Source organism: Dermacentor variabilis, chromosome 4 (assembly GCF_050947875.1).
Source record: "Dermacentor variabilis isolate Ectoservices chromosome 4, ASM5094787v1, whole genome shotgun sequence".
Taxonomy (NCBI): Eukaryota; Metazoa; Arthropoda; class Arachnida; order Ixodida; family Ixodidae; genus Dermacentor; species Dermacentor variabilis.
This window is the reverse complement of record NC_134571.1, coordinates 114,312,231-114,331,767: the sequence shown is the minus strand read 5'-3', so window position 1 is coordinate 114,331,767 and position 19,537 is coordinate 114,312,231. Positions and strand designations below refer to the sequence as shown.

The following is a 19,537-nucleotide window of genomic DNA, read 5'->3' as shown; positions in this document are numbered from 1 at the left end:
TGCATCCACATAAATGAAGGCAGCTTAGCACTTTTCTTCAAAACCAGGCAATACTGCGTTACACTGAATGGCGTAGACTCCAAAATACGATCTTTCTGCTCAATTTGAGCAAGAACAGTGCAGCGGTAAGCACAATATCCTTTTCTAGGTATACTTTGTGGCGCAAAATCCAATATATCCAATATATACAACATCCAATATATACAATATATATATATATATATATATATATATATATATATATATATATATATATATATATATATATATATATATATATATATATATGTATACAATATCCTTATTCGAACACTTGAAGCGAAGTATGGAAGCCTCTGTATATTATGCATACTTTAACGTGCGTAAGCCTATTATGGCTAGTATGGCAATAAAATTGGACAAAATTTGTTTCGTTTTGTAGTTGGACATCTGCTTCTTGATTAACTTATGGCATGTTGCCAGAAAAGCTGGTTCAATCATGCATATTGAACCACAATGTACAGTCAGTGCTATAAGCTCAAAGCACCAGCTCGGACAGGAGGTCTGATGAACCTTGCATAGTAAGGAAGCCAACAAACAACAGTTCAACAATTTTATTGCATAAAACACCATTCCAGTCAGTAAGCAAACAAACTTGATATTACACAACTGAGGCACGTAAAATTTTATAAGAGGATGTTTCCATCAGTGCAAAATCCAGTGATGCCTAGAATAACACCTTGCGTCGGTATATAAGGCACATGCTGATTTTCACTCGGCTTTTACAGTGAACAAATGCAGATGAGTTACCTGCACTGTCTTAAGTATGTGTATACGAAATGTGTCGTCACACTTTATTTCACCTCAACAAGCAAGGATGTTTTAGACTGTTCTCCTATATCAAGTGAAGTAAAACGTGTCATAAGAGCTGAGATCTTTAAAACAAAATCGTTATATCATAAACCTGTTAAACTACCACAACAGAACAAAATGGCAAAGCAGGCACTCGGATGACATTTGCTGCCATTTTCATGGTGATAATAATTCAATCTATCACACACCCACACACACACACATATATATATATCCTTTGTACAATAAAAACCTAACTTCCGCGTGTAGTGGCAAGATAAGACTAAGACAAGTGAATGTTCAATGTGATCCCGATGCCACAGACTTGGCTTTGAAGGGCCCTGAAACGAAAAACAGCCGAGCATTTAGCAGACAACATGCGAAAAAGATTAAACAAACACTTAAAATGCTAATCAGGCTCATGAATTTGGGACAGGTACATGACCGTTGTACGAGACCACACAAATGTAGGTGCAATAAGTGGAAATGAAGTCTTCCAGAAGAACTCTCTTGAGTTGTCCCACCTCCACACTGAAGCGGCCTTAAAGGACACTAAAGCGAAATGTTAAAGGGACTGCTTATAAGGCTTTTAAGTATCACCAATGTTATTATTTACTTATTTATTTATTTATTTATTTACTTATTTCACTTACTGTCAATCCATCATGGGATTATAACAGGAAGGCCAAGTACAAATGCTAGTATTTGCAAACAAAGAATATAAATACATTTTACAATCACGAGTGTGTTATTGCAAAGGTTTTTGTTTTGCTGAACAAAAGAATTTAGTACTCCATCACAAACGCAATATATCGGTACAATATACTGTAACCAAGAAGATTTTGGGAAAAGAAACCAAATAAGAAAGAAGAACACCTGAAAACACATGTGACATAAAACACCTAATGAAATGATAAACAGGATGCAGTCACACGTATAATGCATCATACAAAAAGAACACTTAAAGATTAAAGCGTTAGGCTATGAACGTCACTAACAAACCGGAGTAAGTAAATCAGAGCTGTAAGACGAGGAGATGTTTTTCCACTGAATTAGCAAATGTATCTCATGAGGTGCTGTTACTAATGGATTCACTGAGTTTGTTACACTCTCTTATCGCTAAAGGAAAGAATGAATTCTTGAAGCAATCGGTATAAAAAGAATACTCATTGAGTGTTTGTGTGTGTTTATGTTGCATTGGCAGTGTTTCATTTCTGGAGATGTATCTAGAGGCATCAATATTAAGCTTGTTGTGTAGGAGCTGGTACATAAGTTTAGAATGGGCTAGTACTGCTCAGTTTTGTACTGTTAAGATTCCGGTTTTGTTAAGCAGTTTGGTGGGCGAGTCTGTTAGTTTGTTTATTGTATATACACCGTAGAGCTTTCCTTTGTACACCAAGTTTTTTAATTGTTTAGTGTATGGGAACCAGATAACATTTGCATACTCAAAGACTGACCTGATGAAAATTTTGTAAGCCGGAAGTTTTGTATTGGGTGGTGCTAGTCGCAGGTGTCTTCCAAGAAAGAAAAGGCATTTCATTGCAGTCGCTTTAACATTGTTTATATGGGAGTTCCATCTGAAGTCATGTGTCATTCCGAGGTACTTAATCCGAGGTACTTGTGTTCATGAACTCATATTAGTGTCACGTCGTTAATGGCTTGAGTTACTTTTTTTTCTAGTGATTGAAAGAACAGCAGATTTCCTAGTATTGACGGTCATTTGCCAGTCAGCACACCAGTTAGACACAGCTTTCAAGTCGTTTAATGTTATGCGGTCCTCATGTGAGTTAATATTTCGATAAAGAATGCAGTCGCCTGCAAATTGCCTAACGTTTCTTGTGATCTTTTGCTGGTAGGTCATTAATAAAAATTAGAAATGAAAGGGGAGCCAGAATGCTTTCTTGGGGGACTCCTGATGTTACTCGGGCTGTCCGGGAAATCTGTCCATTCACTTCCACAAATTTGGTTAGTAAGATAGTTGCAAATGCAGTCAATTATGGGGCCTGTACCTAACGTAGTCTCAAGTTTCCTTATGAGCTATTTGTATGATACCTGATCAAATGCCTTTGAGAAATACGAGGTCTGCTTGTCTGTGTTGATCGATATTAAATGATATGTCGTGGGTTACTTCCAGTAGTTGACTAATTGTACAAAGGCCTCTGCAAAAGCCATGTTAATATGGTGATATGATTTATGATATATGATATGGTGATATGACTTTCCTACAAAAATGGTTATATGTTTTAGTATGATGTGTTCAAGAAGTTTGCGCACGGTACCCGCAAGCAAAACTGGCCAAAAGTTGGACAAATCATCTTTGTTACGATCATAAGCTTAGCATTGAAAGCTTATCCAGGGTTCATACAGGATTCAGAGACAAAAATTCAAGGGTATTCAAGGGCTTTCAAAACTCCGTCAAAGCTTTTTTAACATTGCAGAGCAACAGCCCATGCAGAAATTTTTACTGTAACGTTTCCAGGACACTATAGATAACTTTATTGCACTAGAGATACAAAAATTATACTGGAAATGTTCAGCTTTGATCATAGGTTCTCAACGAGACGTGAAGAAAGCAGCGTAAACATGTGAGGGGAACCACCACCAAGCGCCAGTGTGTCTTGCTCTCACCCGCTGCTGGGCTTTCCAGTTAGGCACAAGACGTAGTACGAAACAGAACTTGTGCACTCAGGCCATGGATTTTTATATATAACATCGTTTCTAAAATTGGAATTTCGCCGGCTCCACATTGACCTTCATAGTGGGCGTATCATATAATTGATCTTGGGTTGTATAACTCAAGAAATTCAAGGGTTTTCAAGGGGAAAAAACAATTTGAGAACCTTTCAAGGGCCTCGAAAATATACTCTGCAATTTCGATGGTTTCAAGGACCTGTGCACACCCCCTTATTTTTTTATTTCCTTGCATACAATAGTATTCAAGAAAGTGTTACATGTGTTTCAGCTAGCTCACATTTTGTATACAAAAAGCAAAAGTCGTGCATTTTGCATTGGTGCTTGCACTTGTTTATTTATTTGTGTTTGTTTGTTTGTTTGTTTGTTTGTTTGTTTGTTTGTTTGTTTGTTTGTTTGTTTGTTTGTTTGTTGAAAATACCTCAAGGACCCTGTACATAGGGTTTTAGATGAGGGGTGGGTGGAGTTGATGTTTACAAAGTTAGTTGATGTTTCCAAAGAGAGACTCAACGGCGGCTTTAAACTGAACAGGGTTGACGTGAAAGACAATGTTGGAGGGAAGTTTGTTCCAGTCGATGGCTGTTTTGATACACGACTGTATTTACCCGATTCTAATGCAGTTTTTTTTTTTTTTCAGAAAATGTATGTCCTGAAATTGCTTGGAAAGTGCAATCTTAAAACCAGAAGTGCGTTCACAACAGCCTACTGTCAGAGCCAGTCTTGTCAACGTCATCACCATTGCCATCACAAGGTAGTGACTACGGATTGCAACAGAATGAGTTCTTGCATAGCATGATGACGACAATGACACATCGCTTTCAGTCAGATTACGAAAGCACATTCATACAACCAAGTTATCTAACTTATTTTACATGTTTAGCCGGCAGCAACAAGTCTCGTAACGTGTTCTTGGCGTTCTGGAGAATTGCATACTTTGCAGGACGAACTAGACAAGTGGGTAGTTGAGGCATGGGCCACCATCCTGTTTACGATTGATGGAGGGTTGTATGATAAATGTATATAATATCAAACACGCTATGGACCATACGGAGGACAACATATTGTGGTTCTTCAGAGACAGTGACAAAGTGCCGTCTGAGAGTAATAACAATGGATGTAAATAAGCTTCAATTCTGTAAAGTTAAGGTATGCTTGTTTCGCCTTTTTCTTTTCACCAGAATCAGAGGCATTTGATGTTTGTGTAGCTGAAAAATCGGGTGCACGTTCAATTTATACATGTGTTTCCGAGCTCTGTCATTTTTACATTGGTTTTCCACTTTGAACCCACAAAAAGGGGGTGCACATTCGATTCAGGGATGTGCTCAATCCGGGGGCAAATACTGCCAAATGAATCAGCGGTGTGTGCTGGTGTTTCTTCTGCCTCTTGTTTAATTCGACCCGCCCGATAATAAGACCGATTTCCTCAGTCCCGTTAAGGGTCGATTAACCGAAGTCCACTGTGTCAATATGTGGGGCATGTTTCATATCTCCATATGGATGTATAGGAATCCTGCATTAAAACCTGCAACCTGCATGTTCCCATATTTTATATGGGGTGCTCCTACATGATGTATGGCAATATATGGGTTTTCTCGAGAGAACCTTAAGCCACTGCGGTGGGAAGCACACCGATACCCACCTATGTAGCTGAGCAGGACGGGAAGGAAGATGAGCCCGTGTGCGGCGCCCACCAGCACAATGGACAGGTACATGCGGAAGTAGAAAACCCGGAACAGCTGAGACTTCGAAAAGGCCAGCACTACGACACCGCCAAACTTTGTCAGCGTGATGCCAGACAGCACCTGCAAACACCACATGCAAGCACAGTCATTCACTGCCAGCAGCAAGCATCAGCAACTTACGATAGCCGCAACTTGCACTATGCCACACACAGTGGTAAAGAGCTGTCATGTTCAAAGAGCTGTCGTGTTAGTGGTGAATCTACCTGCTATTTTGAAAAGGCTTCGCAATATATCTACAAAATATTTTTGTCAGGGCCTTAAGCATTTAACACTGTTCAACATTTTGCACTGCTTTAACTTTAGTAAAATTTCACTAATTAGCTGCTTTAATTACTTTAGCAAACATATTGTAACTGCATGAGTGAAGATGGTCAATGCTCAAGGAACGCATGCACAGTAGCAAACACTGGGATTACCACCAATCTCATCCACAACATCTACCAAAAGATACATCGATATTCCACACACTCATGCCATGCAGCGTACATGGAAGGCTAAGCGGAAAACAGCGAAGGAAACACCAAAGCATTCTGATGCAGGTGTCAGCTGGAATCCTTGGCACACTGACTTGTCAGTGCATGAATTACCTTACGGTTCACATCGAGTGCAATTCAAAGTTTACAAGAAAATTAACAAAAGCCAGTGAAATAGGGCAAGCTGGTGCCAGTTCAGGATTGTAGACAGCATATAGAAAGAAAAAGAAAACACACAAGAACATACAAGAATTCAAACAAGACAAATGCTTGCCCTGTTCAATTTCTTGCAGGCTCTTATTTTACAGTACCCACAAGCATGAATCACTGAAACTCTTTGTCAAAGCAAAAGTGCACTGTAATGTGTTATTGGCATAGCCTGTTTCACAATACCGTAAGAACCCAAACATCACACGAGTGGGAATTTTAGGATTGCAAATAGGAAAAAAGATTTATCTGCATATAACATGGCTCTGAACAATTAACATGCTTCGATAACCTTTTTTTTTTTTTATCAGAGCTGCACTCCCTGCTCATTCACCATAATTTTCCTCTGACGACATGTTGTCAGGGAGGAATAATTAGAGGTACTAATCTGTGCCGTCAAGAGCATTCAATATTCTGCACAACTCAGAGATATGCAACATAGAAGCCAGTGCAACTAATAAAACAGGTCATCCAGTGCCTACTAGCCTTAGGCATCCATCACAGTGCAGTGATACTGTAAACGAACTAGCACACACAGGGGCGGTAAAATACATGATCATGCATTAAGGTGCAAGTTAGGAGGCATGGTCTGGTTCTCAAGGATGTGCAGACCATGCTCCAACACAGAACACAAGGTATAGCGATATGGGACAATCACGAAGACAACTGCAGCACAAAAGAAAAAGATATGAACATACAAGGGGAAACAAAGCAGGAACAAAATTACACCTAAGCATGCGATACGAAGCAAAATTATTAAAAGTGCGGCATACACCTTTCCAGTCACTTTGCCTCAACATCAATCTGATATTAGAGAATGCATAATATTTGCCTTTTTTCTATTTACCATAACAAAATAATATAAATTACCCACCCTGGTTACTAAATGGAAAGCTATGCCACAATTATACTTCGTGGAAGGAGAGTTAGAATTTGTGCATTCTTTTAGTCAGCGTGGAGAATGATGGCACCACAGAAAAGAAGGGACATGGGACGAGCACTGCTAAAGTGATAAATCTAAGACGTCAAATGATGCCTGGAATATTAGTCAGCTGTTATTACGAGACTTACTACAGCATTTGTGTTGTAAACTAGAAGTGCAACATGTTGTGAATTGCCTTTCTCTTCCTTTTCTGTACACTTTATTTTACACCTGTTCTTCAAATACTGAAGCATATGTAAAAGCGAATTTGTTCACTCGGTAGGCAAAACATAACTTAGGATCAACATCTACTCACAGAGCTTCCCATGGTTGCAAGAGATTCTTCAGACCGTGCAACACGAGAGGGCTGTACACTCATGAGGAAAGCCCGGACAATGTGAGAGCAAAACTCCACAGATATGCCGACAGCCTGGGTTGTTATAAGACAAAAAATGTGAAGTGTGTCAGCATTCCAACAAGCTGCAACAAGCAACAAATTACTGGTCAAGAATGGGTAGCATCACTGAATGCCAAATCAAGTTCAGGATAAGCTTCTGAGGAAAAATGCTTGAACTAGTAAGAAACCAAACTTCCTCGCTTCCCATTTTGTGTCGTGGCGCAGTTTACCACAAACGGCAGTTGCGACACAGAGGTTTGGCATGCTACAACATTGTCCATTCATGGCATGTGATGTCATGCAATGCCAAAGCCAGCATTGTGGGCAGCGCTAAAGCATGTCCGTTGTCACCTTCTACAGTAAACCAAAATAACTATAGGACTAAGGAAAAAAAAATAAGTCAGATTAATAGTCATTATTTGATACGCTACATTTTAGGCACTCTTGAAATGCTCACTTGAACAGCTATTCTGGTACTTATAAACTAGCCATAACCAAAGCATGAGGGCAGTAACTACACTGCTACAGCCTTGACAATTAATCAATGCAGCAGCATCTTATTGCTTATGCTAAACCATTTTCACACAGACTAAGAAAGAGTAAATGAGCTGCACTTTACACTAGTGCAGCATAGAGTGGTACCATATCTGCATGAATATATAATGCATATTTCTTTTTTTGCGGAACTGCAAACTCAAGAAAGCATGTCATCTTATATCCTACTAACACAATATTTTTTTTTTCTTTCTCTTCAATACATTGCGCGCTCAGCTAGCTGTCTTAAAAAGCAGGTCTCTCATTACATAAGGGAGAATGCACCAAGAAGGTGCACATGTACAAGGATGCAAAAGCGTAACGAAACGAAAAGGGGCATGACAACGAAGACACGTGCCTGCATTCAGTTACAAGGATCAATGCATCATGACCTTTTTGGGATGTCTTTAGCACAGCATGATGGCAATGTATTACGGCAATGCATGTTGGTTCCCATCTCTCTAGCAGACTGTTCTCATCATGCTAAACAAAAAAAAACACTTTTTACTCCGAGTCTATGGCTGCTGTTAACGCTAACCACAATAATTTTTTATTACCTGGTTCATAAAAATGAGCTTCTGGCATCGTATCTGTGAAAGTATGCTAAGCGGGTGTTCCTCGCCAGAAAATGGGGTGCTCACCATGACGAGGTTGACTAGAGAGACCGCATTGAGGGCAATGTCCCACAAGTACATGATGCCCAGTATGTCCACAATGATCATGACAATGGTGAAGCAGACAATCGCAGCCGCCTTCAGGTTCAGGTCGAGCAGCAGAAAGGTGATGCCAAAGATTCCCACCAGCGAGATGCTCAGGTGGACCGCAGACTCAGCCTCGATTGTCAGGTACTGCTCGTAGAACACGTGGAAGATGCTGCACGCACAGGAACGAGAGGCGGAGAGGCAAGTTATGAGTGACATGCACACTGGCATGAAAGCAGTGGACCACAAACTGACAGAGATCTGCGACAATGCTTGAAACTGGGCCAATTGGTGAAGTTATATCATATTGCACTAGTTTAAGGAAACAACTCAGACCAAGACTAACACAGAGACCGAACAGTCAAAGCAAGATGAGAGTCATCACCTTGCAGCAATACAGAACCACAACCAATGCTGTGTCAAAAATACTGGACAAGTGGTCCCCGTGCTCTTTGGTTCTCAAGGAGCTTTATATAAATAAGCTGCAAGGACACTAGTCGGTAATAGAACAAATTGAGAATGATATATATTACATGTAAAAAAATAACTTCACAATGTTTGTTCCATTCCAAGAGAAAATTAGGTTGCAAGTTAGACCCTTTGCCAGATTTGCAAGTATGCTTATCTGCACTGGACATTTTCCCTACTAATGGCAGCACCCGTAATGGTTCACATGAAGCTGAAGTGCTAGCTGCACATTTGTGGCTTCACTACAACAGCCGCATCTACATTTTTCATGTCAGAAGACAAGCAAACTGTGCTCGCACATGCTAGCTGCAAAAATACCTATGCCACCATTAGCTTGGAAAGCTGCCTTGCAGAAAAGCTAGATTTACAAATATGAAAAGGTCATACTTTTGCACAATTCCATTATATTTATTTTGCAAGAGAAAGAGAGGAGCACGATTAAGTGAAGTAACACACATTCACAATCCAGCGGTAGCAATGGTAGCAGGCAGCATTTTCAAAATCTGCTACTATGTATGTAGGCCTATAGAACTTAGAAACTTAATTGCAGATACAGTCGACTTCTGTTATTTCGACCCTGATAGGACCGATGAAACTGTTCGAATTATCCAGCGGGTCAAACTAAACAAGATTCATATAAATGCCAAAACACATCGCCAATTCATTTGGCAGTATTTGGCAGAATTTTAATGCGCTCCCGAATCAGATGTGCATTCGCTTTATATGTGTGTTAGTTACACTGAAAGCAATGGCCTAGCACTTTCTGTTCTTATATAGTGGATGAGCGTCCAGTCTATCAGGCACTGCACGCTCCACTTGTCTCTCAGCACTATAGCGCAGGCAGACAAAAAGGAGGTGTGTGAACATCTCATCACAGCTGTATCACATGCATAACTGTCGGCCATTCTAATGAGGAATGCACAGGAGTTAGTAAAGGTCGCACCAAGCCACAAACGGTAAAACATGGTCTGTTTGTGTCGTGGTAACCGAACTTGGGCGAGAGATATCGCAACCATTCGAGCCCCACAGGAGCAATGCATTTTCACCTTGCAACATAGCAAACATGACCGTCCTCACAGGTAGCAATCAGCTAGCTCAATATCAGCATCCATCACCCCTGCTCCACTCAGAATGAAGCCCATTTTGCGAAAAACCTTTTCAGTAAGCAATACAGGCCCCCAGCTGCTGCCCAGCTATACACAGGCAGCAGCACACACAGTTTTAGCTGTTCCTTAACACTTGAGTGTCACAAAATTGCACACACACAAAAAAATGATACAAACCTGTATGGAAACACTGTGGCATTATGAGCAGAAGAGGAAGTTTGGAGTTCATGCGTGACATTGTCAGCCACGAATCGTGCCATCCTAAGTGCACGTGTGAAGTCATCGGAGTCTGCCAACGCTGTGTGGTAAGTCATGAACTGTGTCGCTGGGAAAAGGAATAAAGGTAGAAAGAATTCAGTTGCTGAACCCAGACAAAATGAGAACATGACAGCTAACTCCCTTCAATTTCATTCACACTAGTGTCTGTCTCTCACATATACTGCCATCAACTTTCATTGTTTTTACATTGGTTATACTAACCTTCTGTTTAGGCTGACAATAAGTCCCAAAACGTGCCCATGCTATTTTAATGTGCCCTTGTAAATTTGTTCAATTTTTAACATCAGATAGTTTTAAACCTCCTGCCGGGAGCTAATTAGCCAAAGTTAGCTGCCATATAAAGTGAAATATAGGTCGAAATTGTTTCCTGAAAAAAAAAAGGGGGGGGGGGGGGCTAAAGTCACCCCTTCTCTTGTATAGCGGTCTTAGCACACTGTGAGTCATATGGCCAAGTTGAGGTCAGGGGTCGAAATAATCACACATCCTGCCCACTTCTCACTGAATGGCCTAAACTTGAAGGAATCCTGATAGGCAGCTATGTTAAATCGAAGCTAGATAATTGACAACTAAATCAAAAATACTAAAACAGGATGACATATTTCGGGTATACAGTAAACCCTGTTCCACTCGAACTTGGATATCTCCAAATATCAGATAAGTCAACATTTTTTCCCCAGCCATGGTATCACCCACGTGTTTTTCATCTCACATCTCAAAAAGCTTTTGTGTCAAACTGCGGGTAACTAAAAATCTCGACTTCCAACATACAGGGTAAAAGGCAACAGGGCAGCATTGCTTGCACTCGCTTTACCCCTGACGGCAACTTGCTATCCAAATCGGGCACCGCATCAAGCCGCACTCCCCGTTTATCTTTCCCCCTTCTTTACTCTATCACCGCTCATGCACACTTGCTTGGTTGTTCGCCACCACTTTGTTGTGGCTTCATGCAGCAGCAGAGAGCTGGAAGCCTGTCATTTTTTATCCCCTCCCATTTAGGACACTGTCAGTCACGCATCAATGTCATGACAGGGTATTACTCGTTACCCTGGGCTAGATGATTGGCACTTTTGATCAGGCACGATCAGCCTATGCATGAGCTGCACCCACAAGAAGCCAATGCGAGACCACAGCATTTCAGTGAGATAGTGGCTTCGTAAGGATGCTCACACATGGCTCTAAATGCTGCGTCACTAGTGGGCATCTGCTAAAGGCATGATAATTGCATTCTTATGCAGTTGAGGTTTTTCATGACGGTGCAGAAAGTAGCAGCATCAGCTTTTGAAATGTCTGAAAGAGGTTATACTCGGATGTCTGGCTTCCAATAATGCAGTAGGATCAATAGTCTTGATTCCACAGCTGCACCAAGCATACACGAAGCATGCCTCACGACTGCACGAAGCATGCTGTATTGGCAGAGTGGCAGTAACGCCGCTGCCTGTAGATGCTGACACTTCTAGTGCTGATGCACGTGAAACTGGTCGAAAATATCCCTAGTGGTACTATGGAAAGCCTCCATATGGTCTATGCGCAGCCAACTGTATTCTATTCTTGCAATTTCATATATCTCAAAACTCTGCTTATCTCAAAATTTCCTCTGATTTTTACAGCTTCGAGTTGAAGGTGGTTTACTGTACACAGCAAAGAAAAAGCAATATTACTGAAAAAGCACTACAGTAGAATTCTGCTATGTCTTCTGCCAATACATATACAGCAAAACCTTGTTAAACCGTACCCACTTAAACAGTAGTTTCATTTTAAAAGTAGTAAAGTCAAATCTCTGGCTCAGCGGCCATTGAACATAATGCATTTTGTATCCACATAAACCGTACCAGCTTATTGCATACATATCGGTTAGCATGCGCGTTTCCACTTTTCGGCGCAAAATCACAACGGTAAAGCGCCCGGGAAGAACAACGAGCTTCAGAGATCGGAACGGGCTCCAAGCGCAAATGCAGAGGGCACTTGGAAAGGTGAAGCTACATCACCATCAGAATCATTTCGGTGCCGTGCCAGAGTGTGAGCGTTGTGGCCCGTGTTGTGGTTGTGGTGTCATGCAAGCTAGGACAAAAACCGGGTGCTCAGCATAGAAAAAAAATTGGACATCATTCGTGCTGTCGAACGTGGCACGAAGAAGTCAGTGTTGGCATGCGAGAGGGGTCTGCCGTTGACTACGGTGTGTGGCATTTGGAATGCGAAGGAGAAGTTGGTCCGCAATAATGCTGCAACCGTGAAAATATGTCAGCTACAAGGTTCGACTTTTCAAGGTTAGACTTTTCGCCATCGTTTGCCTCTGTTATTGCCAAAGTGTCACCTAACGACAGTGATGAGGACAACACGGAAAGCGACAGCACGGGCGATTCAGGCCGGACAGTGGCAGATGCTGCGAGTTACGTCAGCCTCATGCGGGTGTTTGCCGAGTAGAAGGGGCGGGCAGAAAGGCTGGCTTGTAGCTTGAGTGAGTTTGAGGCCGCCATCATCGCTGCTAACCCACCACGACATCGAACGAAAATAACGCACTTTTGTCGCACAAAGTGAGGAAATACTGCATGTTTTCTGACCTTTCATCGCACTTTCTCATGCTTCCGTTTTTGACAGGTAAGTGGGTGACCTCACGCTATTTCGGTTAAGCAGTACTACCATTTAGTACATACTTTTTCTGAGCTCCGGTCAACTACGGTTTAACGAAGTTTTGCTGCATCCTGTTAGATTGCTGAAACTGTGTCTCCATGACTTTAGCTGCATGTTTACGCACTATATTCTACTAAAGTGTCACAACAACAAATTAGGTTGGTTTTACTGCATCTAACTGCACTAAACTTACAGTGGAACAATGCAATTTTCATTTGATGTGAAATTAAATACAACACTGTAAACCCTTAATCATTTTGGAGGAACCCTGCTCTTCCAAGCCCTCGCATCTCCAAAGTGGTTAGGAAGACCGCTGCTAGTCCTTGCAGTATTTGTTCTCTCCTTGAGCGTTTTGAACAAAAAACTCTTGTGCGCAGCTTAACTGATGTCTTGGTCGACAGGTGGCAGTAGGACCCTGTTGATTTCTTCCTTTCTTATACATATGGAGCATGTTTTTCTATGTGGCAACCGGTGTTTTGAAAATGGCATCTGATGGAGGCAATGCGTGTATGGCTGGCCCGTCTTCCGAAAAAGAGGGATTTCATCATCTTCCAGCTATGACTGTTCAGGCATTGAGGTGTACATCGTTTAACAAAGAGAAGACAAAAGAGATGATGAGTGAGGTCGGCAGCTCCTCTGATGAAGACAAATAGAAAACCTCACAGAATTACATCACAAGTGTGCATCTGTGGAATGAAATTGATGTGAACAGCGTTTCGCCAAAACCTTCCCTGCTTCCTTTTTTTCTGTCCCCATAAGAACTTGACTGCAAGCTCGCCAGCTGAATATTTACAATATATTTATTGTTTTGTAGAGGATGAGCTGGTTTTGACGATGGTCGACGGAACCAATCGGAAAGCAACTATGTGTAATTTCATGTTTTGAGCTGTACTACACCCTCCCAAAGGTCTGTTAGTCTAGTCACAGAGTGTTAACATGCACTGTCAATGTGACAAAGATAAATAATTTCTGTATACCGTATTTACTCACATAATGATGGCACTTTTTTGTAAAAAAAAAAAATGACTCAAATTCAGGGGTGCGATAATTATGCAGGCTAAGTTTCCTGCGAAAAGAAAAAAAAATTTTTTTTTTCATCTCGCTTGCTGCGGGATGAGAACAAGTCAACAAGCAGGCGGCTGCCACTGCGATCAGTATAGTAACCCTATGGCTGTGACAGTGCAGGAAAACAAAAACAAAAATGGCGGCCGGCAGAGCAAGCCGAACACGATTTTATTTTCTTCTCGCGCGTACATTACGCGCGAGAAGAAACAGTTTCTTCCATATCAGTAATGAATAATATCGTTATTATCGGCAAGTTTGCGACAATAACATAGCGATGTCCACTTTGAGGGGACAGAAACAGATATGGGCATGTTTAGCTGCCAGTGACATAGAAACACATGGCAGGCATGCTGCGGAAACTGCGGCATTTGTCTTCACTACTATCTTAATACAGCAAGTTTCCGCTAAGGGTGGGCGAATATCTTAGCCATGTTATAAGCGTCTGTGTATGAATAGGCTACACTTCTAACGTATCAGTGTAAACGTGACCACTATCGTTGCCGTTCGCGATTTGTTACGCGAGTGCAGACGAGAAGAATCGAAAGGCGCCTTTTTTGTTGTTGACCAAAACCATTATGAAGCCTACAAGTGATAAAGCCAAGGCAAGTTTGGTTGTAGCTTTTCTTTTTTTTTTTTTTCATGGAAGTGCAGAAAGTGATGAAAAGAATGAAACGGGGCATCTACTAAAGAATGTTGGGTTCGTGCATACCGCTTGGTGTGCCTTCAAGAGTCATTCGCATAGCATTTTGCAGATGGTAAGCGCGATCATCATTAGCTAGACTTGGCACACGACATATCGCTGCGACAAGTTCGGGGTGCGATCATTATGCGAGTGCAATCATTACGCGAGCTAATACGGTATATTCCTGCCATATTTTTTGCTGCTTGCTAGCATGATGTTGGTGCATATATATTATAGCATATAATAAACTTCAGTAACCTGCTTTTATTTATTCTACAAGTTGGTTGTTTCTTTCTTCCTCAAAAACCTGCTTTTTGTAACGATGTACTCACAAAAAGCAATATAAAAATAAGCATTACAGGGCAGAAATTTCTTGATAAAACAAAACGGCTAAGGGTTTAAAGTGTCAAAGAATCCGCACTCAGTACAATGTGCAATGTAACAAACTAAACAGCAGCACAACGGCCTTAGGTGGCTTTGTCCCTAACTTCTGCCCAAAAATGAGTTGACACAGTAAAACAAATTACACACACACACACACACACACACACACACACACACACACACACACACACACACACACACACACACACACGTTTTTCCAACTAATGTCACCAAGAATAAAAAATAATGGAGGGTTTTACATGAACAGCACCCATCAAATTTTGAGAGGCACTCGTGCTAGCCAAGAGCTTTCTCGTCTTGTTTCTTTTTTTTTTTCACTCAGCAAATATACTTATTCAAATCATTCAAATCAAACCTAACTTATCAAACTCTTCAATCTATAAGCTCTCAATGCAAAAGCTGCGAAGGATATTAAAAAATGTCCAATAATGGTGTTAAACCACCCTACACCATAAGAATTCTTTTTCTCCCACAGAAAAGGAAGCCTACAAAATTTCAACACGTGACAATGCATCCACAAGCCAGCAAAAGCAGTGGTCTGAAACGTAAATCTTGTCATTTAGTACCTCACGCATCTTATGCATGTTCAAAGCCAGGACTTCACATCTGATAAGGACTGAGATGCTTGCCAGAAGCTGCTGACGCGTTGGGAAAACAGCATGGTCGCTTGTTCCCAGTGCAAATAAGGCAGACCGAAGATTGACAAGTTCTACATTCCAAAGTGCTGCAAAAGTGGCAAGAAAGAAGACTTACCTCCAATATGAGAACTGTTCTTGTTATAGATCTGCACTGCATTTGCATAGGCAGCATGACCCCTACACAAATGAAAAAAAAAAAGTGTTATTACTGAATTTATTGTTTGCAGTTTGCACTACATGTAGTCCGTACCAAGGAAAAGGATCGTGAAACAATAAAAATCTAACTGCATCAAATTTCAATACGAGAGAGTTCTGTTAACAACCAACACTACTTCACTAAGGCTAACGCATTTCTGCAGCACCACTCCATACTTTAAAAAATTATTCCCACTATACCTAAGCATTCCTTGAACAAAAGACAAAAAGAAAGTCAGTAGGAATTTGAGTGATAGTAGTCAATTTGCTGGAGTAACTCAGGCTATCAATTGAATCCATAAAAGAAAAGCAGAGCAACGGCTGACAAAGTACAGGAGCATGCTGTAGACTTAGTGATGCAACAGCGAAGCCCCACCGCAGCTCATAAGGATGTGGTAAGGTTTTCACTCCCTACCGATTCCCTTTGTCATGCACTTGAATAGCTTGCAATTTTTTAATAAATTCCTTAGCATCAGGAGAAAAGAAAATTGTATTCAAGATGTCAGTGATCAATGGAGAAAGAACAAGAAAATGCACTACACATGATTTGCTAAGGCCAGCACATCTGTCCTGTATATTACTCGTCCCATCGTCTACATTGTTCGCCGCATTTAGCGGGAAGGAACAGGCTTCAGCCTGTGGCTTTCTCGTTTACCCGCTCTCAATTGCTTCCAAGTCCAACCCACCACGGTGGCTCAATGGCTAGGGTGTGGCACTGCCAAGCTCGAGCTCGCGAATTCAATCCTGGCTGCGGCGGCAGCATTCCAACAAAGGCAACATGCAAGAATGCTTGGCTCCAAAATAATTTTAGCCACCTGGATTTCTTTAAAGTGCACCTAAAATCTAAGTACACAAGCATTTCTGCCTATTGCCCCCATTGGAGTGACACCACCGTGGCCTGGATCAGACCTGCAACCGGTCAAGCAGTTCAGAATGATTTTAGCTGTAATGACAATGCATACTTTAGCAGATTCAGGGGATGGACATCTCAAAACTTTGCTAGCATTAGGACATCTGCCAAGCAGACAAGGCTTCCCAACTGCTTGGCTTCAATTTTGCAAATGTGCCCTAAATTTTATGATTAAAAAGGGTTAACTGTTGGATCTTTTTAATTAGTCACCCTCACATGTCAATTTGTCATGCTAGTAATGTCTGCCTCTTCAGGTAATTCCCTTCAACAGGCCAAATTGCACTACATGCTTTATACGATTTCTAAAAAAAAATTTCATAAAAAAAAAAAGGAGGGGGGTCATGCAATATACAGGACGTCTGCAAAGATGGGAGGCTCAGATGGTAATGAGACAGCCATGTGATCAAAGAGCATTACGAAACTAACAATAGCCCTGTCAGCTCACGGAGGCTCTTGTCTGTCAGCTGTGACGTATCGAACTTTCTTTGCAGGATTCCTTACATACATCCTCACAGGGTTTACCACGGGATCCCTCACAGCATTCTCTCCAAGGCTTGTCAAAAGCAGCTGGCCTGACAAGGCGGCAAGACAGTAAGTGCCAATTCTTATTTTTTTTTATCTATTGCCACATTTGTCCATTATATAAATAGTTCCCTTCATCCCAGCCTATCCTCTCTTCCAATCCTCTATCTATACCCTTTACCCTAAACCCCATGCATCCTCACTGCTGACCACCGTTCAGGTGTCAGCAGACTTGGATAGATCGTTGCAGTGCAGTCGGTAGCTATTTCCGTCACCTTCCTTTTGATGTTATCAAAATAAACAACCAATTACTACTACTGAACGACATCAGAGCCTCAGTAGCATCTTTCATGTGAACAGGCAAATTGTAAAAGGCCGCTCAAAGGGAAGTTGTAAAAGAACTTGGTCAGACAGCTTGGCAATTGAACATTCATTGTTTAGAGAAGAAAAGGAAGCCTGTTGCTTGCCTTTCTATTACGCAATGCCAGGTTTCGCACCGTCATTTTGAGATTTGTAAGCCAGAAATTATATGTGGCTAATTCTACGAAACAGTACACCATGAAACTTATCCGGTTCTGCTCTACCAAAGGTTCAAACAAGGTTTTCCCTAGCAGAGGTAAAGCTGCTAAGGCATTTGCAAAGGTTTCTCGTATGATTCATGCAGAAATGAAAAAAAAAAGTGCTTTTTTTTTTTTAATAAAGGTGGTACTGAAGCAAGAATAGTTAATAAAGAAAAAAGTGCAGCAACAAGTAAAAAAATAAAAGAACACTTGTCACATGTGGCTCTGAAACATACCCTTTGGGGCACGTGGCATCAGGGTTGTCATTCAGGAACTCCAGGAGGAACCTCTGAAATGTGTCACCAACAGGGCGTTCCTGCTGCTTTTGCTTTGACAAGCAGGGCACGCAAGTCTTTGGCCCTAAATAAAGGGAATGAAGGCCTTTACTCTTTCTAGAATTTGAAAGAAAAACTAATTTCCCAGCAAATCTGTTTCAATAAAGCAAAACAAAGCAAAACCAAATTTACAGATTTTGAACCAGTCAAAAAGCAGGGCTCAAACAAATCAAACTGCATTGCCACAGAACTTACCAATTTGCATGAAGAATACAGAGTTTAGATGAATAACGCTGATGAAACGGTAAAGAAGCCAGGTCAAGCACAACTACAATGTCTCCATGTGCAGCATATGAAGCCAGTAGTATATACTATGTACAGTGAGCTGCATTTTCCTTATAACTTTTTTTTTTTTAAATTTCATGCTTACTTCTTTGATTTTGCTCATATGTTGTGAGATTTCATTTTATGGTCCAGATTGTTCAACATAACGCTTGACACAGTTACGTGCTTGGTCTGTCAACAAAACAATGTGAATTTGTCTTTTCTTTACCTCTCTTGGCAATCAGATGGCACTTCCCACGGATTCACGGGAAAAAAAGGCCATGCTTTGCCATACTGCAGATACCAGAAGTTGCAAGGTAATGTCATAAAGCCGTGCTTTGATCATCACTAATTGGGAGAGGCACAGACAAAGGCAAGTTTGCATTTTTTCCTTAGCAAACCAGGCAAGTAACAGTGCCAAGTGTTATACTCAAAATGAGGACCACAAAATGTGACATTGCTGCAAAATTTGAGAAAGCAGAGGTAAGGTCTCTGCGCTGTTAGCTTTGTAGAAATAAATTCGGTGTTCACAGCTGGCAAAATGCGGGGATCACAGCACACAAAATACTATGGTCAGTCTGCGCATATTGCAACGAACTTACTTGTGTGGTTGCGAGGACAAAAGGCCATTGTAGAGTTGTCCATTGCACAGCACGATTGTGTCTTGGTCCACGTGACATAGTCATCCAGCCAAGACATTGGGGGCTGAGAAATGGTTGTCCTGTTGATAAAAACGGAAGACATGCCGAAATCAGGTTCATTTTAAGCAGCACAGAGCAAACAAACAGGACAAAACAAAATAATTAAACAGAAACAGCATTAGTTAGCCTGAATGTGTTGATTTTCTCTTTCTTCGTCCAGCCAGCACACCCGTGCTAATGGTCTCGCAATTCAATGCACTGCCTCACTGCCTTACTTTCTTAAACCTTTCTCGCTGCATTACGTATTACAATTTATTGTAACAAGTGTCGACCATACCACA

General features: G+C 41.2%; 1 protein-coding gene across 1 annotated transcript in view; it reads right to left on the bottom strand.

The window, feature by feature from the left end:
- Positions 1–578: 578 nt before the first annotated feature.
- Positions 579–19,537, bottom strand: part of LOC142579645 (NPC intracellular cholesterol transporter 1-like) — a 64,508-nt gene continuing 45,549 nt past the window's right edge. Inside the window, exons 18-25 of the mRNA XM_075690049.1 lie at positions 19,158–19,276; positions 18,193–18,316; positions 15,885–15,946; positions 10,250–10,397; positions 8,439–8,670; positions 7,183–7,296; positions 5,162–5,324; positions 579–1,172 (exon numbers count right to left, since the gene is read on the bottom strand). Of these exons, the coding sequence (XP_075546164.1) occupies positions 1,132–1,172; positions 5,162–5,324; positions 7,183–7,296; positions 8,439–8,670; positions 10,250–10,397; positions 15,885–15,946; positions 18,193–18,316; positions 19,158–19,276 (1,003 nt within the window). The 3' untranslated portion in view covers positions 579–1,131. The remainder of the gene's footprint in view (positions 1,173–5,161; positions 5,325–7,182; positions 7,297–8,438; positions 8,671–10,249; positions 10,398–15,884; positions 15,947–18,192; positions 18,317–19,157; positions 19,277–19,537) is intronic.